The following is a 20,152-nucleotide window of genomic DNA, read 5'->3' as shown; positions in this document are numbered from 1 at the left end:
TAAAAATGTGTCCAAATTTGTATCAGAAATTATCTCAATGAAAATGGCAACAATGTTTTAATGAGTCTGTGCCAATGATAATTAAGAATATGCTTTTTCAATCATTCATCGATTAAAATTTTTAATTCTAGCGAGCATTGCCTTATTTCGCCTGCTATAAATCTAAGATGGTATGCTGGCCTACGGGCTCTCCTACTTAGAGCAAAGCAAAGTTTTGGCATAACATTCCTTTCGTGGAATTTGGCCTCTCTCTTCCAACAGACTTCGCAGCCGATTCTTAGTATACAGAATCATTACTGTGGATCCTACTGACACTAAGAGTCCTTCCAGATCGGGGCTCGAACATACGACAACTGGCTTGTAAGACCAGCGTCCTATGCATAGAACCGCCAACCCGTCGATCTTTTGTTTTCATTTCATTCGATTTCAAGCCAATGTAATTTTCATATCACAATTTCACATACTCTTGAATATAAATTTGTGTGAAAATTTGTGCATCTTATCAGATGTAAAATCACAAGATTTTCTCAAACTGTGTAAAACATTCTGTTATGCGCATTGTTATAAGATTATTAGACTTCATAAACTATTTTAAAAATGTTTGATTTTATATGCTATGAAACACAAAGTCTTGTTACGCTTACACGAAATATTTTTTATACATCACGAGTTTTTTATGTTAACTGCAATGTAATTTGCACAGTATGTGCTCATACAGATGTGGGACAAACAAGAAGTCATATCCCTCATATTTTACTGAACAAACCCTCAATTGTTATTGTAATTTCGGGAAGTTTAGTAAATATAAGCTTCATTCGCCAACCCGACTCGAGAGTGGCCAATATCCATATGGGACTGATATGCGAGTATGGGCAGTAAACTTTGGATTAGTACTTGGCCCGCATTGTAGTATGATTCGAATATTCACACAAAGAAATTGTGCAGTGTGAAATGAACAATCGTTTTCATTCCCGCTCATAAATAAAACTAAGAGGCGCAACTGCAACTGGCGCATTTTACGTTTTGGAAATACGAAACTGATTGGCCTGTTCTCCTGTACGGAGAAGAAATACTATCAACATCCCTGTGGACTTCAGCTCTTTATCCATTTTTTTACATAACTAGTAACAGCATTGAATCAAATTTGTTCTCATTCTACACTTTTAATTATCTGTTTCATATAATAAACCTACGCTTGGGAAGTAAAAGAGTTGACTCATTCAATAACTTATTTCCAGTTCATCATGCATGATTGATATTGTATAAGTCGATGTATGTTATTAATTGATGTGTTGTTATTTACGTCTACTTCAAGATGAGTTGATTGTACGGTCATATGCCATCATAGTGTAAGGGCTGGACAACATTGATTAGAATGTCTTAGTTTTTCAAACCATCGAAATTGTTTCTATTGTATTTGTAGATTACTATAGAATTTTAGAATTTTCTTCACCGGAAATTATCACGAGATGGGTTTGATATTAAGTATAGCTTTGGCAAATGGCAAGTATTTATTTTAGCATCCGGAAAGCTTCTCGAAACCATGCAGAACGGAAACGACTAGGCACCGAACGAAGCCCAAATGGCCTTGAATCGATTGACCCTCGGGCTAAGTTCATTCGCATTGCTGCGTTCGCATAGAATAGTTGAGACAAACTCAGCGAGAATGGGACTGACAAAATATAAACAATGCTTATTGCGCGATTTCCAGCGGGAGTGCTCAGTCGCATCGATAGCTTCCGCAAAGGGAAAAATTCTTTTATTACGCAATTTGCGAACTCAGTATAAGTTGGACCTAAAGCGATATGTCTTATCATTATTCTTTTCCTTGCACAAGTTTCAAAACCTGTTCCAAAGGTCATAAGTTATAAGCATGAAAACCATTTACCAGTATATATTTTTGTATAAATATTTCAGAATTTTACCGAGGTCTTTTTTGCGCGGTGTTTTATGCGGTAATTCTTAGAGAATTGAGTTGAACGGGTTCTCAATTTTCTTGGAGATAGCTGACCTGTTTTTTTTTTCAAACTTAGATTCATATGGAAGGTCGGTCTTATTTTCCAATAAAATACTATCGAATTTTATCCGGATCCGACTTCTGGTTCCGGAATTACAAGGAAAAGGTAATTTCACGAGTATTTTAATACACATGGTGACAAAAAACCGAAAATAGTTCATACATATTTTTAATTATGAATTGTGCGTGTTGGCTGAAAAAATCAATTTCCGTTCCAGGTTCCGGAAGTACCGGAAATAGTGGTCAAGAACTCTAAAAACTTTATTTTCTCAGAGATGTTTAAACCGAATTTTACAAACTTAGGTTCAAATGAAAGATCTCACGGTATCATTGATTGCTGTTGAGTTTCATCCGAATCCGGGTGCCGGTTCCGAAATAACAGGGTGAAATGTGTTTGAAAATTTCACACCATCATTTACATTAACACAGTGATGGCATTTCACCAGAGTGATACACGCTTGTGTAAGATTTTTGTCTACACAGGGGATGCAAGAAGCGAAACATCACACAAAAAGGAAAGCGCACTTCTTCTCAGTGTCGAATAGACAGAATTTGAGTGTGTGCTTGTGGTTAAAGCAGCTGGCACGAGTGGAACACATTCTCTTCGCATGAATCGCTCTCACGGGCTCGAGCCCAAATACACCCAAGTGACCACTGTGCTAGTGAGCGAACACTTCTTTGATTTGATTTTTAAATTTATATAAGGTAATGATGTCCTTGCTATGACAATCTTTTTCGCAGCAAAAAAAAACTAAATTTTAACGATAAATTGCGCTTTTGCTGAATATGCGTGCCCCTCGCTTCTCTCATGCGAACCGTACACCAGAGTCCTCACCGACGTGCACACTTCGGAGAAAATATCTTCATTTACCTCAGAGAATTTCAGAGCTCTACTCTAGCAATTTAGTGTGATCCAGTGCTAGAGTTGAAAAAAAATAAACACTCGCTCTCATGATGCGTGCATACTTTATATAACATTGAAGTATATGTGTGAAAGAGAGGAGCTCTTGTTGATGTTGTCAGTGCGAGGGAGAAATTATACTTGCTCTTCGTCACATACACACACAGTTTTTTTTGCAAATCGATTTTTAATATCGATTTTTTTTCAGTGCAGGAATCGATTAGAATTTGTTCCATGTTTTTATTCGAAAACTTGACTAGTTTTGTAAAAATTATTCATGCAACACGTTTTGTCTTTCGCATACAGAAAGGCTATGCAATTACTGTGAAAACCGACTTTTTAACCGAGGCCGTGTGTATGCACTCACTTTTGTCATAGATGGCTAAACCGATTTTCACAAACTAAGATTAAAAAAAAAGGTCTGGTCCCATAACTTGCTATTGAATTTCATTTGGATCCTACTTCCGGTTCCGGAGGGACATGGTAATATGTGAAAATCAGAGAAAAAGTGTGCACTCATTTTTCTCTGAAACGGCTCAACCGATTTCAACAAACTGAGATTCAAATGAAAGGTCTTATTGTTTCCTAAATATTTGTAGAACCTTTTGTCCGGATCCGACTTCCGGTTCCAGAACTAAAGTGTGATAAGTGGAAAATTACCAATTTCATTATTATTTTTTCACGAACGATGTTCAAAAACAGGTACAAATCCCATAAAACTGTCTGATAAATTCTTCCAATTTTCAGAGGTTGTTAGTTTGTGGGCATTAAAACTCAATTCGGCACTACTGGTCCCTCCTTTTTCTGTCCCGGAAGCACCGAAAGTGGTGAAGAAAAACTCCAAGAATAGAATTCACTTCGATTTCTCTGTGATGCTTGAACCGATTTTCACAAATCTTGATTTGAATTAAAGCTTATATTATCTTCGAAGCTACTGTGAAATTTCATCCGGATCCGACCTCCGGTTCCGCAGTTACGGGGCGATGAGTGTCAAAGTTTTCAAATCGTCATATATGTACAATATATACAATAATATACAATATTAACAACACTAGTACGTGGTGGAACGGTGGAAGAAGAAAACACAAAACTAACGATGCATGCTTTGTACTATTTCGTACACGCTATAAAGAAAACGAAATGGTTACGGATGTCTGCTACTAGTGTGTGATATTGGCAAAAGACGGTGCTGCTGTTGATAAAAATTTTAGCTATTTTATGATAAGTGCGACCGAAAGAATAAAAGAATGTACAGCCAGTGTAAAATAAATTATATAAAAAGTTTAATTGAAGTTTATTTTAAAAAAATATTCAATTTTCACAGCCGGTTGAATGGTTTCGGCTGCCGAGACATGTTTCCTAAGATGTGCCTTCGTTAATGCCCAAAATTCCTCAATTGGTCGAAGTTGTGGGCAATTTGGTGGATTCATGTCTTTTGGGACGAAAGTGACATTTTTGGCAGTATACCATTCTACCGTTGATTTCGAGTAGTGGCAAGAAGCAAGATCTGGCCAGAAGACAACAGGATCCTTGTGGCTACGAATCATGGGTAGAAGTCGTCTTTGTAAACATTGCTTGATGTATATTTCGCTGTTCATTGAAGCAGTAGTGGTGATGAAGGGTTTCGAAATCTTACCGCAGCTACAAATTGCTTGCCAGACCATAGCTTTCTTACCAAATTTTTCGACTTCAATCGATGTTTCGGACTGGTTTAACACTTGCCCTTCTCGCATCGTATAATATTGTGGTCCCGGCAAGGATTTGTAATCGAGTTTCACGTAGGTTTCGTCGTCTATGATTATGCAGTTTAAATTTCCAGCAAGAATCGTATTGTACAGCTTTCGAACCCTCGGCCTGATCGATGCTTCTTGTTTCGGACTACGTTTTGATTGTTTCTGCTTCTTATAGGTTCGAAGATTCAAATGTTCTTTAGCACGAAGAACATTTCATTTGATTTTGTGGCCAAAAAGTGGGCACTTTCCGAACTGAAACCTCCTACTTTTGCTCGAACGCCTTCAGTATACGTTTATCCAACTGAGGGTTAGCAGGGCCTTTTTTCGACCCGTTTTCGGTTTATCTTCAAAGGTGTTATCCTCACCAAACTTCCTGATTGCATTTCGCACGGCTTTTTGACTTACTCCTTCCATTTTTGCTATATTTCTCAGTGACAGTTCGCGTTCTGTGCACCATTTGTACACAATTTTTCAACGTTGTTCTGCTGAAAGTCCACGCATTTCGAAACAAACTAATGAAAACGAATAAACAACTGCACAAGTGGTTAGAGAAGAGTGTAAATAAAAGGATAAAAATTGACAGATTCTGAACCATTGCGAAATGGCAGCTGTTTTTGGTTACGTGCATCCTTTCTGGGACAGTCTTTAGTAACTTTGCTGAAGAAAACATTTCGCTAACTAAAACCGTTCACTCATTATTTTTTCGTGACAATGTCTTCATGTACAGCAAGTTCCAATAAAATCTGAGAGGGTGCTGCCAACACTTATTCGAGTTAGCGTGAAATTCGTCATAACCTTATGTTGGATAGACGCTCCTCGTTTTCTTTCGAGTTCAATTATCCGCAGAATTTAACTCCCTTTCTCAATAATTGTGTGTGTTGCGTCTTTGCCGCTGAAATTAATAATTTCATCGTGATTTCAAAAGGCATGTCATTAATGATGGAGCGAAGTATACGGCAATTTTTCGTTGTTGTTGACAGCTCTGATTAGTCAACACAGTGAAAAAAAATAATTCATTGAATGTGGCTCAAACGCCTTAACTGAATTCGTTATTTTATTGTTAATAGCATATTATTTTTGGTTGTTCAAGGTTCAAGAAAAGTTTAAAATAAAATATTTCATTGCTATTACTTGTCAATAATACATCACTCTATATTGTCAACTTATAGGAAATGAAATTGTTAGGTTTCAATTCTGATGATAAAAGATTACATCAAAACATTTGTGTAAACAAAATTTTGCTCAGTGTTTTCTTGTTTCATATGAGTGAGGGTCTGCTTAAAGAAATTACACAGCTTTCATCTCTAAGCCCCAATAAATTATTTTATTTGCCTTTTTTTGTACATCTAAAAGATACATAAAACCGGTTTCGTCGATCCCAGGCAACCGAGTTCTTTGTTTATCAAAAAATTTCAACTAACTAAACCAAATCTCAAAATCCGAATTGATCACCATAGCATTCCGCATGAGTTCCGCTGCCGACGTCACTCAAACTTCCTGTAGTTTCAAAATGTGCTAATCAAAGCTTCTGCTGTCCCATTTCCACTTCTAGATTCTGCCATCATCGTCACCATCATTCTTCACCGGGCCGTCATGCGATTCCACGGAATGGATATTCGAATCGGAGCTAATTAAAGCGAACCCATACAGCAGCGAATCTGCCAGAGACCACCCTTCACTTTTTGGGGCCAGAATGATACGAGCCGGCATCGAGAAGTGATGTCACTCATTCTCGCTCAGACCGCGCAGCGACAACAACCACGCCGAAACAGTCAACGCTTAGTCGGAAGGCTCAAATCAACGCATACATTTATGTGTGAGATAAGTGCGATGTGATTTGCAAATAGAAATCGAAATGTGATGATTCCGTCGAATAATGATGTCGACACCACCTGATGAAGGGAAGATTAGAAGTTCAGTGTTCGAAGAAGTTTACGTTCGTGAAGGAATAGTTGGAATAAAATAAGTTGTTAAGTGAAATTTTTTTTGTGTTACACATGTAGTATTGCAAAAAAATCGTATTTCAGTGTCAGTAATTGAAAAAAAAAAACTGTCAGTAGCTATCCACGTTTAAACGGTGCGGCGTCTTTCAGTCAGTAACGACGATTCCATAGTTGCTAATTAGGCTGACAAATACCCAACGAGTGCTGAGGGGAGCTGCAAGTGCTGGACTAACACAATGACGGTCACATACACCGCCGAGGTAGCCACCTGCAGGGGTTTCGGCTGTTTCTTGAAACTGCTGGTCAGGTGAGTCGGTTATTGAATATGACTTATGAATCAGAAATAAATTGCATTGAGCAAAAACTTGCATAAGGTGTCGAATTTAATATGTAGATATGGAAGTGCGTATCACTTGAGTGAATCACGTTTGTATGGAAGCAGGAGTTATCTGTGATTTCTAATCTTGGCGACGGAATGTTGATAAAATGTATCCCAAATGAGTGTATTCAAATTTTATATTGTTGAAAACTTTACCGGTATTGTCAAACACTACTGCTAAAAAAAATTTTGATTTAGTAATATCTGATCATGCACCAGTCGTTATATTTGAGTTTTCGATTAGCATAAGTTGTTTCTGCAACTGAATTTCAGAGAAAAAAAAACAAGAGACTATCTTACGGAAAGGGAGCTTCGTAAGCAAAATTATTTACTCTTTCGATATTTTTCACTTCAGGGCTTCGGATGAAGACTTTAGAGTGCGAACCCCATGTCCATGTAGTCAAACTATACTCCTTATACAATGTTAAGAAATTGACCCCAATCGGACAATATCGAGATCGATTATTTGTGATTCTTTGTGGATTCTGATTAAACTCCAACAAGGATGCAGAAACCATACCATTCCGAACCAATCGCAAATTGGGGTTGGTTGGAGGCACAAATAGACGATTAGTAGCTAGGTGGTTTCTAGCTAGCTTTAAGTCGGGAAGTCTCTCCAACAGCTTTAAGCTGGGAAGTCTCTCCAACTATCATGTTCGTTCTGATCTGGTCAATTTTGTTCGAAAAATAGATGAACAGCTATCAGTAACAGAAGCAGAAGAAATTTTCTCCGAAGAATAACACATTATTATATGTGAGAAAATGAGTGATATGTGAAAGGCGTCATCACATCACTCGGTGGATTAAAACGGGGCGCCTTTTAAAAATTCATTCTATACAAGAATGGGCAGAACTTGATTATAAATATCGCTTGTTGTATTTAACACAGCAACAAAATTTTTCCCTTATTTCAATTCATGATAAAATTGTCTTACGACTTCAATTACAGGAACCAAAACTAATTTGCTCAAGTGGCACGTTCACTTAGTTATTTGGAGATGTGTGCCTTAATCTCGATTGTTTAAAACAGCAAAACGTTCAGTTGTCTATCAAACCTACTACTACTTAGGATTAGGAGGTTTAACCAGTATTTGAAGATTCCGAAAAAAAGAGTAATGGGAATAGAACAGGTTTATGATTGAGGTAAACTTGGGAGGGATATATAACTAATTTGTTTTATTTCATTTTAATAATGTGTAAAAACCGTTGGTGATAAGTGAATAACACTTTACTATTTGCAATACTTTTTGTCCTCGCTTGGCGAGTGGGCAGTAATAATTTATAGTTTGGAGATTCCTAAAATCCAAGATGGTCGCTTTCAGTTTATGGATATACTTTCAAATCGCCATATAATGTGCACTTTCGAGACGGATTTGACAAGTAAGCTACTGAAATTGATGTCATATTAATTTCTTACTAAAATTTTGAAATCCTAGATGGCCACAAATGATTTGGATAATGAATTTATGAATGAATTTAAACATTCAATTTTTAATGTAATCGTAATCGGTCTTGTCTCCTACACAATCCTGTAACGTTTTGTTCTCAGGTGTTTTGCCTATACTGTTAGAATTCATCAAGTGAAACACTGAAAGTTTGCAAAATTCACATAATCAGTCAACTTGTACGTACGATAATCGGTATTATGGAGTGTGGAAAAGCACGTCAGTTTTATTCGTATTCACGTCCCTAGTTATGTCTCTAACATTACCCATTCCGCATTTTTTTTAATATTAATTATTATTTATTTTTAAGGAATTTTTAATCGTGCCTACTAATAATGATAATCTTGTTATCTTAACACGTTAACATGAGTTCTCAGTTATTCGTGATACACAAGAGCTACAAATAGATACCATAAATCTCAAACGTGTTTAGCAGATGAAGAATAGGAAAGAATAGAGATAGAGATTGGAATATCTGAGGTGTTTTTGTTTTGTAAATTTTTTGACAACTGTCTTTCGCGTTCTTCTATGGCTCCACTTGATTATTGGTTTGTATTAGTATTTGCTTTTTTTCCTATTAGTCGTATCTCTGGTGTGTTGGAAGGGTTCATGTTCTTGGGCACAACCAGGAAGTTGCGGCGTCACAACAGGGATTCGAACCTGATTATTGCGCTTGATTATGCAATACGATTTTTCTTTCGGTTCCAAAGGCCAACCAACCGTTAAGTCAAATAACTGTTATGCCTAATGACCTTATGCCTTATCAGATGTCAGATGGGATGTAACCGGTCGCACTCTTGCACATAAATTTCCTGATTGATGGTTCTGATATTGAAAAATGTGTTTATTGTGGGGTAGAGTCCTCATCATCTCTCAGTATGCGCTGAAGTTGCGTAAAAATAAAATTAAGCTTTTTTTTTTTTTTTTTATTCAATAGTAACATGTTTGAAGGCACACTGCTTAAGCTCTTAGATGCCAAGGGCATTTTCTTATTTTAAATTAAAACTAACTTAAAACTAGGGTATTATCATTAGGGTAGTGGCGAATTCCGGTCGCAATGGTCGATTCTGCAAATTCAGTCTGCAGCTGGCGATCGGCAATGGTCGGTGGATTAAATATGGCATTAGTTTCTTCTAGATGACGATTATACGTTTCAATGGGTCCGCGGGAAACACCCCCAGGTCACAGAGACCCAGCGGGTGGCCCGCGTGTTGTTCATCGATTGAAGCAGTTTTCCCGTGGGCGATGCCTTTGCCTAAGAGAATGAAAGAAGTATAGAGAAGTAATTTTGTGGAAAACGGGATGAAAAAGGGGGGATGAGAACGAATGACCAAACACGATAAAGATCTAATTAGTTGACATCGAGATGGTGGAGAAACGGAGAAAGGGGGAACGAAGAAGTTAGTGACAGCAAAAAGATCTTGTTATTTTATACAAAGATGGTGGACAGGCGAGGGATTTGGAGAATCGGGCGAATGAGAATCGGGCGAATGTTAGTCTCGAACCTGCAGGTGAAGATTATTCTTAGCCTCGACAAGAGAGAGGAAACTACGGATTACACTTGTATATTAATGTGTTTAAGGTACTGGTATATGAGAAGCATATATAAACTATCCCGACTCGCCAACACATCCCGAACCGGAACATTGGACGGTCTACCTCGGGCCCTAAGGGATTCCAGTAGCTCCGACCTGACGTCGCGATACTCTACGCACGACCACACATGTCCTGATAACCGTCGCCACAGGTGCAGAGACCGCTCTCCGCGAGCCCAATACGCCGGAGATGTGCGTTGAAGGTGTAGTGATTTGACATGAGCCGCGACATAACACGAATGAAATCGCGACTCACGTTCATCCCCCTGAACCAAGGTTTCGTCGATACCTTAGGGATAATGGAGTGTAGCCATCGTCCCAGTTCGTCATTGCTCCATGAAGTTTGCCAACTTTCGAGAGTTTTCTGACGAGAGATTCTGAAAAATTCATTGAAGCATATTGGTCTTTCATAAATATCACCTTCTAATGCGCCCACTTTAGCCAATGAGTCTGCCTGTTCATTGCCTGGAATGGAACAATGCGATGGGACCCAGACTAAGGATATTAAATAAGACCGTCCAGATAAAGCTCTCAAGTGTTCCCATATTTTCCCCAGAAAATAGGGGGGATACTTTCCTGGCTTCATTGCCCGGAGAGCTTCTATTGAACTTAGACTGTCCGTGACAATGAAGTAATGATCTTTGGGCAAGGTTTCAATGATCTCAAGAGTGTACTGAATGGCAGCTAGTTCTGCGACGTAAACTGAAGCTGGATCACTGAGTTTGTAAGAAGCGGTGATGTTTTGATTGAAGATGCCGAAGCCTGTGGACTCGTTGATGTATGATCCGTCAGTGTAGAATATCTTTTCACAGTTGACTGTTCTGAATTTGTTATAAAAAATATTGGGGGCCACTTGAGGGCGTACGTGATCCGGAATTCCACGAATCTCTTCTCTCATGGATGTGTCGAAAAATACAGTGGAATCAGAAGTATCCAAGAATAGGACACGGTTGGGCACAAACGAAGAAGGGTTAATATTCTGAGCCATGTAATCAAAATACAAGGACATAAAACGGGTCTGAGAATTGAGCTCGACAAGCCTTTCGAAGTTTTCAATCACTTTCGGATTCAAGATTTCGCATCGGATTAGCAATCGATATGAGAGATCCCAGAATCGGTTTTTCAACGGTAAGACGCCCGCCAACACTTCGAGACTCATCGTATGAGTTGACTGCATGCAACCTAAGGAAATACGCAAGCAACGATACTGGATTCTTTCCAGCTTGATGAAATGAGTGTTCGCCGCGGATCGGAAGCAAAAGCATCCATATTCCATAACGGACAATATCGTTGTTTGGTACAACCTGATCAGGTCTCCTGGATGGGCACCCCACCACGATCCGGTTATCGTACGAAGAAAGTTGATTCTCCGTTGGCATTTTTGTTTCAGATATCTAATGTGACATCCCCAGGTGCCTTTGGAGTCGAACCAGACCCCGAGATATTTAAATGTGAAGACCTGAGCTATGGTTTCACCCCCTAGTTGAAGCTGTAATTGTGCTGGTTCTCGCTTCCTTGAAAATACAACTAGCTCAGTTTTCTCCGTAGAGAAATCGATACCCATTTGAAGAGCCCATGTCGACAAGTTGTCGAGGGTATCTTGTAATGGTCCTTGGAGATCGGCAGCTTTGCGTCCTATAATAGACACAACGCTGTCGTCGGCAAGTTGTCTTAGCGTGCAAGATGTGTTGATACATTCATCAATATTGCTTACGTAAAAATTGTATAAAAGGGGGCTTAAGCATGAGCCCTGAGGAAGACCCATGTAACTGAATCGTATTGTCGACAAATCACCATGCGCGAAATACATGTGTTTCTCGGACAATAGATTATACAAAAAGTTATTCAAAATTGGTGAAAGACCATGCTGATGCAACTTCTCAGATAGGATGTTTATGGAAACTGAGTCAAAGGCCCCCTTGATGTCGAGGAAAACTGACGCCATTTGTTCTTTACGAGCAAATGCCATTTGAATTTCTGTTGAGAGCAACGCAAGACAATCGTTCGTTCCTTTGCCCCTGCGGAAACCAAATTGTGTATCTGAAAGCAAGCCATTAGTCTCCACCCAATTGTCAAGACGAAAGAGAATCATTTTTTCGAACAATTTCCGGATGCAGGAAAGCATAGCAATCGGCCGATACGAATTGTGATCGGAGGCTGGTTTTCCTGGTTTTTGGATGGCGATCACTCGCAAATTATTAAGCTTTGTTATGAATCTCGGTCTAAGCGCACATATGCAGAAATGCTTAAAACAATTATTGATGTCCCCCCACTCAAAACAGAAAACGGTTTCTCAAATCTAGAGCCAGAGGAATCTGACTCTGATGAAAATAGTGAAGTCACTCCTCAAGGTTCTGTTAGGAGGAGGAATTCCTCTCCCAAATTACCAAAAAAACACCTAAAATTACACCTTCAAAAAAAGATTTCCGTGTTAAATCTAAAAAGCCAAATTTAAAAGCAAAAACTGTGCCTCCTGGTTTGCAAATTTGCAAACGAATCCAGGAACTAGCACAAGAAAAGACAATAATCCAGTGGGCTTTTATGAAACAGTTATCAGCTCAATGGTCAGTTTTCACAGGTTTTGTATCATTTGATGGATAATTTATCATCCGCCGCAAATGATTCAGTCACTGGAATGCAGTGGAATTGTCGAAGCATCATTCATTCATTTAAAGTTTTGTTGCATAGTCAAAAATGTGAAGTATTTGCTTTGTGCGCCGCTCGTGGCAGCCCTCCCTCCTGTCAACACTGTGGAGTCAGGCTCTCGGTATAGCACATCCTCACCTACTGTCCCGAATTCCAAAACCTTAGATCCCAATACAACATTAGCTCCTCTATCCGCAACGCCCTCTCCAACGATCCCGTCTCCGAAACTACCCTAATCCTTTTCCTTAAAGACGCCCACCTCCTAAACCAAATTTAGTATCTTCCCCTCCCAACTAAACCCCTCTCAACTACCCCATCCCTCCTCACCTTCTTTCTCTCTCAGAATCTCGGCGAAAACTCAGCATCCACGACCTGGACCACCCGGACCACCCGGCCGCTGCCGCACACACAGCCGAGAAACTACACTGCTCCGTGGGCCTTCCGCGAGGGTGGGGCAAACCCCCCCGGAATGTCGACCACGGCCCCTTCTTACACTGCACCGACTTCACCAAAGTTCCAATCACCACCCGCGCGAAACCGGCCTCCCGGATCACCGATCGCTTGACCCCGCTCCCACCGGACCAACACCTGCAACCATCCCCCGAAAACAGAACCGGGACCAGGAACCCGGCCCGACCCCCGGAAAAGACACCCGCCACCGACCCAGCACCTAAGCGGCCATCCGCCGGGGGTGCTGCTCCCGGGGATGTTACCCGCAGCCCGAAGCTGTTACATCAAACCCAGACCAACACAGATAAAAATATTCTTGAATTTAGCCTTAAGCTTATCAAATCTATGAAATGTATACCATGTAATGTACTGACTCGATGTAAAAACTCCTCCTTCCCTATAAATCCCTCACCTTATACTTCCCAATCACCCCCAAATCCCGACCCCAAACTGTTACAAACCCGGTGAACGACCAGAACTAGGTTAAAACCGGGGATAAATAAACGATATAATAATAATAATAATAATAATAATAATACTTTGTGCGAAACATGGCTTACATCAAACATTTAATGACTTTAACATTATACGTCTCGATAGAGACTCTCCGTATGGCGAAGTGCTTTTAGGAATTAAAAAATGTTATTCATTTTATAGATTAAACATTTCTTCGACTTCTGATATAGAAGTTGTTGCTTGTCAAATAAACATTAAAGGAAAAGACATTTGACTGGCTTCGGTGTATATTTCTCCAATAGCTCAAGTTGGACAATGACAGCTTAATGAAATGGTCCAAGCTCTTCCTGCTCCACGTTTGATTCTGGGAGATTTCGGAATGGTGTGGGTTCCGTTTACAATGATAGCAAATCATCTTTAATATATAATACTTGAGACAATTTTAGCATGACGGTATTAAATATGGGTAGCATGACACGGATCCCAAGACGACCTCCTGCACGTTCAAGTGCATTAGATTTATCTCTTTGTTCGACTTCAATTCGACTAGATTGCACCTGGAAAGTATTTCCTGATTTACACGGTAGCGATCATTTACCAATCATCATCTCAATCAGCAGTAACAAAGGCATTGCTAATTCAGTTAATATTCCATATGATTTAACTAAAAATGTTGACTGGACACTTAAAAAATGTTACATCTTTATAGATGCACATAAAAGGAGCGTCACGATTTACTTACATTCACAATACAAAGCATTTAAAGATAAGTCATATCATTAACTTCACAGTTGTTTTAGCTGAAATTCACATCGAAACAGACGAAAAATTTATGTTTACATATTACTAGATGTAATATTGTGTCATCGCTGAAGAAATTACGGCATACTTGAATTTACGTCAAGCGTAAATTTCATTTTTTCTAAGAGTGTGGATTAAATACCAAAGTAATATCTCAAGTACCTTGAACTCATTGGAAGAGCTTTCCCCACTTGAAGAATATGACTTCCTCGTTTGTTCGATCCTGGAGGCCGCAGAACAAGCCCAAACCAAACGATTTCCATATAACAGTAGGTTTCCAAACCCTTGGTGGGACAGAGAGTGCTCAGATGCTAAACAAAATGCTTTCAAGACGTTTCTAAAACGAGGAGGAGGACTTGACTTTAGAAACCAAGTACAAGAGCATACTTCGGACCAAGAAATGTAGCTATTGGAGACATTTTGTCTAAGGTTTGTAAAGAGAAACCTCAATGAGCACTCTTTGGAATACGGCCAGACGAATGAGGAATCGTAACGTAGGAAATGAGAGTGAGGAATACTCGAATCAATGGATATTTGATTTTGCGAGGAAAGTTTGTCCAGGTTCTGTTCCTACGCATAGCATTATTAGGGAGTCTTCTAGAAATAATGGTTCCATTGATATCCCCATTTCAATGATGGAATTTTCCATAGCACTCATGTCTTGTAACAATAACGCTCCTGGGTTGGACAGAATTAAATTCAACTTGGTGAAGAATCTGCCCGACCTTGCAAAAAGATGTTTGTTGGAATTGTTCAATAAGTTTCTTGAGCAAAATATTGTTCCACCTGACTGGAGGCAAGTGAAAGTTATCGCCATTCAAAAGCCGGGTAAACCACCTTCCAATCACAACTCATATAGACCCATTGCAATGTTGTTCTGCATCAGAAAATTGTTCGAAAAAAAAAAATTCTTCGACGTCTCGACACTTGGGTTGTTGTCAGATACTCAGTTTGGTTTCCGTAGAAATAAAGGGACGAATGGTTGTCTAGCATTACTTTCGTCTGACATCCAAATTGCCTTCGCTCAAAAACAACAAATAGCATCTGTATTTTTAGACATAAAAGGAGCATTTGATTCAGTTTCCATTGATGGTCTTTCAGACAAGCTCCATTAACATGGACTTCCAGCGGTTATAAATAATTATTTGCACAACCTTTTGTCAGAGAAATGCATGTATTTTTCACATGGCGATTTGGCAACATTCAGAATTAGCTACATGGTTCTCTCGCAAGGCTAATGCCTCAGTCCGCCCCTCTATAATTTTTACGTGAATAACATTGACAGCTGTCTAGTAACCCCATGTACAGTAAGACAATTGGCAGATTATGGCGTGGTTTCAGTTATTGGACCCAAAGCTATTGATCTGCAAAAAGCATTGCAAGATACCTTAGATAACTTGCCCATTTGGGCTATTCATCTGGGTTTCGAATTCTCTGCGGAGAAAACAGAGCTGGTCGTCATGCATGACCCCGCGCAGCTTCAGCTTCATATGATAAAAAGAATGATCCAACAGGTTTTGACTTTCATATACCTCGGGGTGTGGTTTGATTCCAAATGCACGTGGGGAGGACACATTAGGCATTTGATAACGAAATGCCAACAAAGAATAAATTTTCTTCGAACAATAACAGGACTTTGGTGGGGTGCTCATCCGGAAGATCTAATAAAATTCAATATAATAAAAATAAATAATGCAAACTCTCATATTATTAAACTTGAGCGAATTCAGTATCGTTGTTTGCGAATTGCTTTAGGCTGCATGCACTCGACACATACAATGAGTCTCGAAGTTCCGGCGGGAGTTCTTCCATTGAAACATCGTTTTTGGCAGCTTTCATCGCGACTGCTAATAAGATGTGAGGTACTGAATCCCCTGGTTATTAATAACTTCGAAAGACTAGTCGAGCTTCAATATCAAACAAGATTCATGACAGTATATTTTAATCATATGTCACAGTAAATCGACCCTTCAAGATATATTCATATACGTGACAGCCTTCTAAATGTCCCTGACTCAACTTTATTTTTCGACACATCAATGCAGCGCGAAGAGCGTGGAATCCCGGAACACCTACGCTCGATGGAAATTCCAAAAATATTTACGAGTAAGTTCAGACATATTGACTCTGAGAAAATTTTCTACACGGATGGATCACGAATTGAAGAGGCTACTAGGTTTGCTATATTCAACAATAATGTTTCGGCTTCATTTATGCTTCAAGAACCTGCATCTGTTTATATAGCAGAGTTAGCAGCAGTTCATTATAGTTTGAGTGTAATCGTCACATTATCTCCAACCCATTATTTTCTCTGCACAGATAGCCTGAGTGCTATTGAAGCCATTCGCTTAAACGTTTTTGGCAAAAATGAACCGTTTTTCTTGGGCAAAATAAAACAATACCTGAACGACATTTTGAATAATAATTATCAAATAACAATAGTTTGGGTCTCGGCTCATTGCTCCATTCCAGGTAATGAAATAGTCGATATTTTAGCCAAATGTGGTGCTATTGAGAGTGAAATTTATAAGAGACCGATCGCTTTCAACGAATTCTATAGCGCGTCTCGCCAAAGAACACTTGCCTGCTGGCAAGCTTCTTGGAATAAAGATGATCTGGGTCGGTGTATGCACTCAATTATTCCTAAAATATCGACAAAGGCATGGTTCAGGGGACTGGATGTGTGTAGGGATTTCATTCGTGTGATGTCCAGACTCATGTCCAATCACTACACGTTAGATGCACATCTCCTTCGAATTGGACATTCCGAGACTAATAATTGTGCTTGTGGCGAAGGTTATCGCGATATTTATCATGTCGTTTGGACATGCGTGGTGTATCGTGATGTCAGATCTCAACTAATAAATTCCTTGCGTACTCAAGGTAGACTATCCAATGTCTTCTTTATCATTTCATTAAGTTCATTGGAGTTCCAATTTCAATTTTATTTTATGTTAGACTGTTTTCTCTTCCGTGAGTTTAACCAATAGCCAGCTATCTTATATTAAATAAAAGTGATGAACTGATGTGATGATGTGATGTGAAGTGAAGCCACCATCAGTTCAGGGACTTGCCAGTGGATGCGGGTAGACTTACAGTAGCCCCGATATGACTCATCCATTCACCTTCTTACTATAGCTGTTACCGAAAAGCGAACAAAAAGGGTTGGGCGGATACGTAAGTAGAGTCACTTACTCGTATTCCGCGGGAATAAAAGATGCTCTTCCAACCATAATATCCAGTGCATGGATGAAGCATATCGCTATACATGCTTGAACCCGCCTGATGGTTTGTTTGAGAAGGGCGCGTCAGACTCATGTCAAACCTTCAGAAGGAAACAAGTTTCCTTCAAGTGACTTGGGCTGGCTATCCACAATCCCTCGTCCAGTCATCAATTCGTCCGATGCCCTGATGCTCCCTCCTCTTTACGCCCCCGTGCAAAATATTTTATATTGATAAATACAATGAAACATAGTGTAATGAAATTAATATAACATAAAATGATATAATAGATTACAAAATAATATAATATAACATAATATAATATAATATATTTTAATTAATTATAATATAATACAATGTCATACAATATAATATAATATATTACAAAACACGATATAAAATAACAGTTAATGTAGAGTGTCAGTTATGCTCTTCTATCTTCGCAATACTGCAGGAAGTAGAATATTTCTCTTCTAATAACAATAATAATATCTACATCTATAAAAATAATATATGTTATTATTATTGATGACAAATAATAATAATAACAATAAATATAATTATGAAAATAACAATAAAAAACAATATAATATAGTACAATGAATTATGTAATAAATAATAGAATAAATAAAATGATATGTTGCGATATGCTATGATATTATATTACTTGAATTTATATGTCATTTCTCATCTTCTCATTCTGCCATCAACGCCTTCCATAGACCATTTGTCACCACAGACACACGTGTAGGCATGAAACAGGAACCAGTGAGAACCAAGCTCACCTTGTGACGACCTTAATATTTAATTGAAAGTTACTTTAAAAATGATAACTTATAAGGAAAACAAATTTATATTTTGCGCAGAGGTACGTAGTACTACTCATAATAAACCCTATAATATAATATAATATAATATAATATAATACAACATAATGCAATACAATATAACATAATATAATAGAATACAATATAATATAATATAATATAATAAAAAATATTATAATATAATACAATATAATGTGATATAATGCAATGCAGTATAATACCATACAACATAGTATATAATAATATAAAATAGTGTAAGACGATAATATATGAAATAATATGCTATGATACAATATAACAGTTAATGTCGCAGTGTAAGTTACGCTCTTCCAATAATAATAATAATAATAATAATAATAATAATAATAATAATAATAATAATAATAATAATAATAATAATAATAATAATAATAATAATAATAATAATAATAATAATAATAATAATAATAATAATAATAATAATAATAATAATAATAATAATAATAATAATAATAATAATAATAATAATAATAATAATAATAATAATAATAATAATAATAATAATAATAATAATAATAATAATAATAATAATAATAATAATAATAATAATAATAATAATAATAATAATAATAATAATAATAATAATAATAATAATAATAATAATAATAATAATAATAATAATAATAATAATAATAATAATAATAATAATAATAATAATAATAATAATAATAATAATAATAATAATAATAATAATAATAATAATAATAATAATAATAATAATAATAATAATAATAATAATAATAATAATAATAATAATAATAATAATAATAATAATAATAATAATAATAATAATAATAATAATAATAATAATAATAATAATAATAATAATAATAATAATAATAATAATAATAATAATAATAATAATAATAATAATAATAATAATAATAATAATAATAATAATAATAATAATAATAATAATAATAATAATAATAATAATAATAATAATAATAATAATAATAATAATAATAATAATAATAATAATAATAATAATAATAATAATAATAATAATAATAATAATAATAATAATAATAATAATAATAATAATAATAATAATAATAATAATAATAATAATAATAATAATAATAATAATAATAATAATAATAATAATAATAATAATAATAATAATAATAATAATAATAATAATAATAATAATAATAATAATAATAATAATAATAATAATAATAATAATAATAATAATAATAATAATAATAATAATAATAATAATAATAATAATAATAATAATAATAATAATAATAATAATAATAATAATAATAATAATAATAATAATAATAATAATAATAATAATAATAATAATAATAATAATAATAATAATAATAATAATAATAATAATAATAATAATAATAATAATAATAATAATAATAATAATAATAATAATAATAATAATAATAATAATAATAATAATAATAATAATAATAATAATAATAATAATAATAATAATAATAATAATAATAATAATAATAATAATAATAATAATAATAATAATAATAATAATAATAATAATAATAATAATAATAATAATAATAATAATAATAATAATAATAATAATAATAATAATAATAATAATAATAATAATAATAATAATAATAATAATAATAATAATAATAATAATAATAATAATAATAATAATAATAATAATAATAATAATAATAATAATAATAATAATAATAATAATAATAA

General features: G+C 35.8%; 1 protein-coding gene across 4 annotated transcripts in view; it reads left to right on the top strand.

Moving 5' to 3' along the window:
• Positions 1 to 20,152, top strand: part of LOC131434585 (bestrophin-4-like) — a 64,309-nt gene that overhangs the window by 13,907 nt on the left and 30,250 nt on the right. For all 4 annotated transcript variants that reach the window (XM_058601432.1, XM_058601431.1, XM_058601429.1 and 1 more), the window contains exon 2: positions 6,204 to 6,901. Coding sequence is in view for 3 of the 4 variants with exons in the window: in XM_058601431.1 (XP_058457414.1) it covers positions 6,831 to 6,901 (71 nt within the window). In the remaining variant the exon portion in view is untranslated. The remainder of the gene's footprint in view (positions 1 to 6,203; positions 6,902 to 20,152) is intronic.

Source organism: Malaya genurostris, chromosome 3, assembly GCF_030247185.1.
Source record: "Malaya genurostris strain Urasoe2022 chromosome 3, Malgen_1.1, whole genome shotgun sequence".
Taxonomy (NCBI): Eukaryota; Metazoa; Arthropoda; class Insecta; order Diptera; family Culicidae; genus Malaya; species Malaya genurostris.
This window is presented reverse-complemented; position numbering and strand designations above follow the sequence as displayed.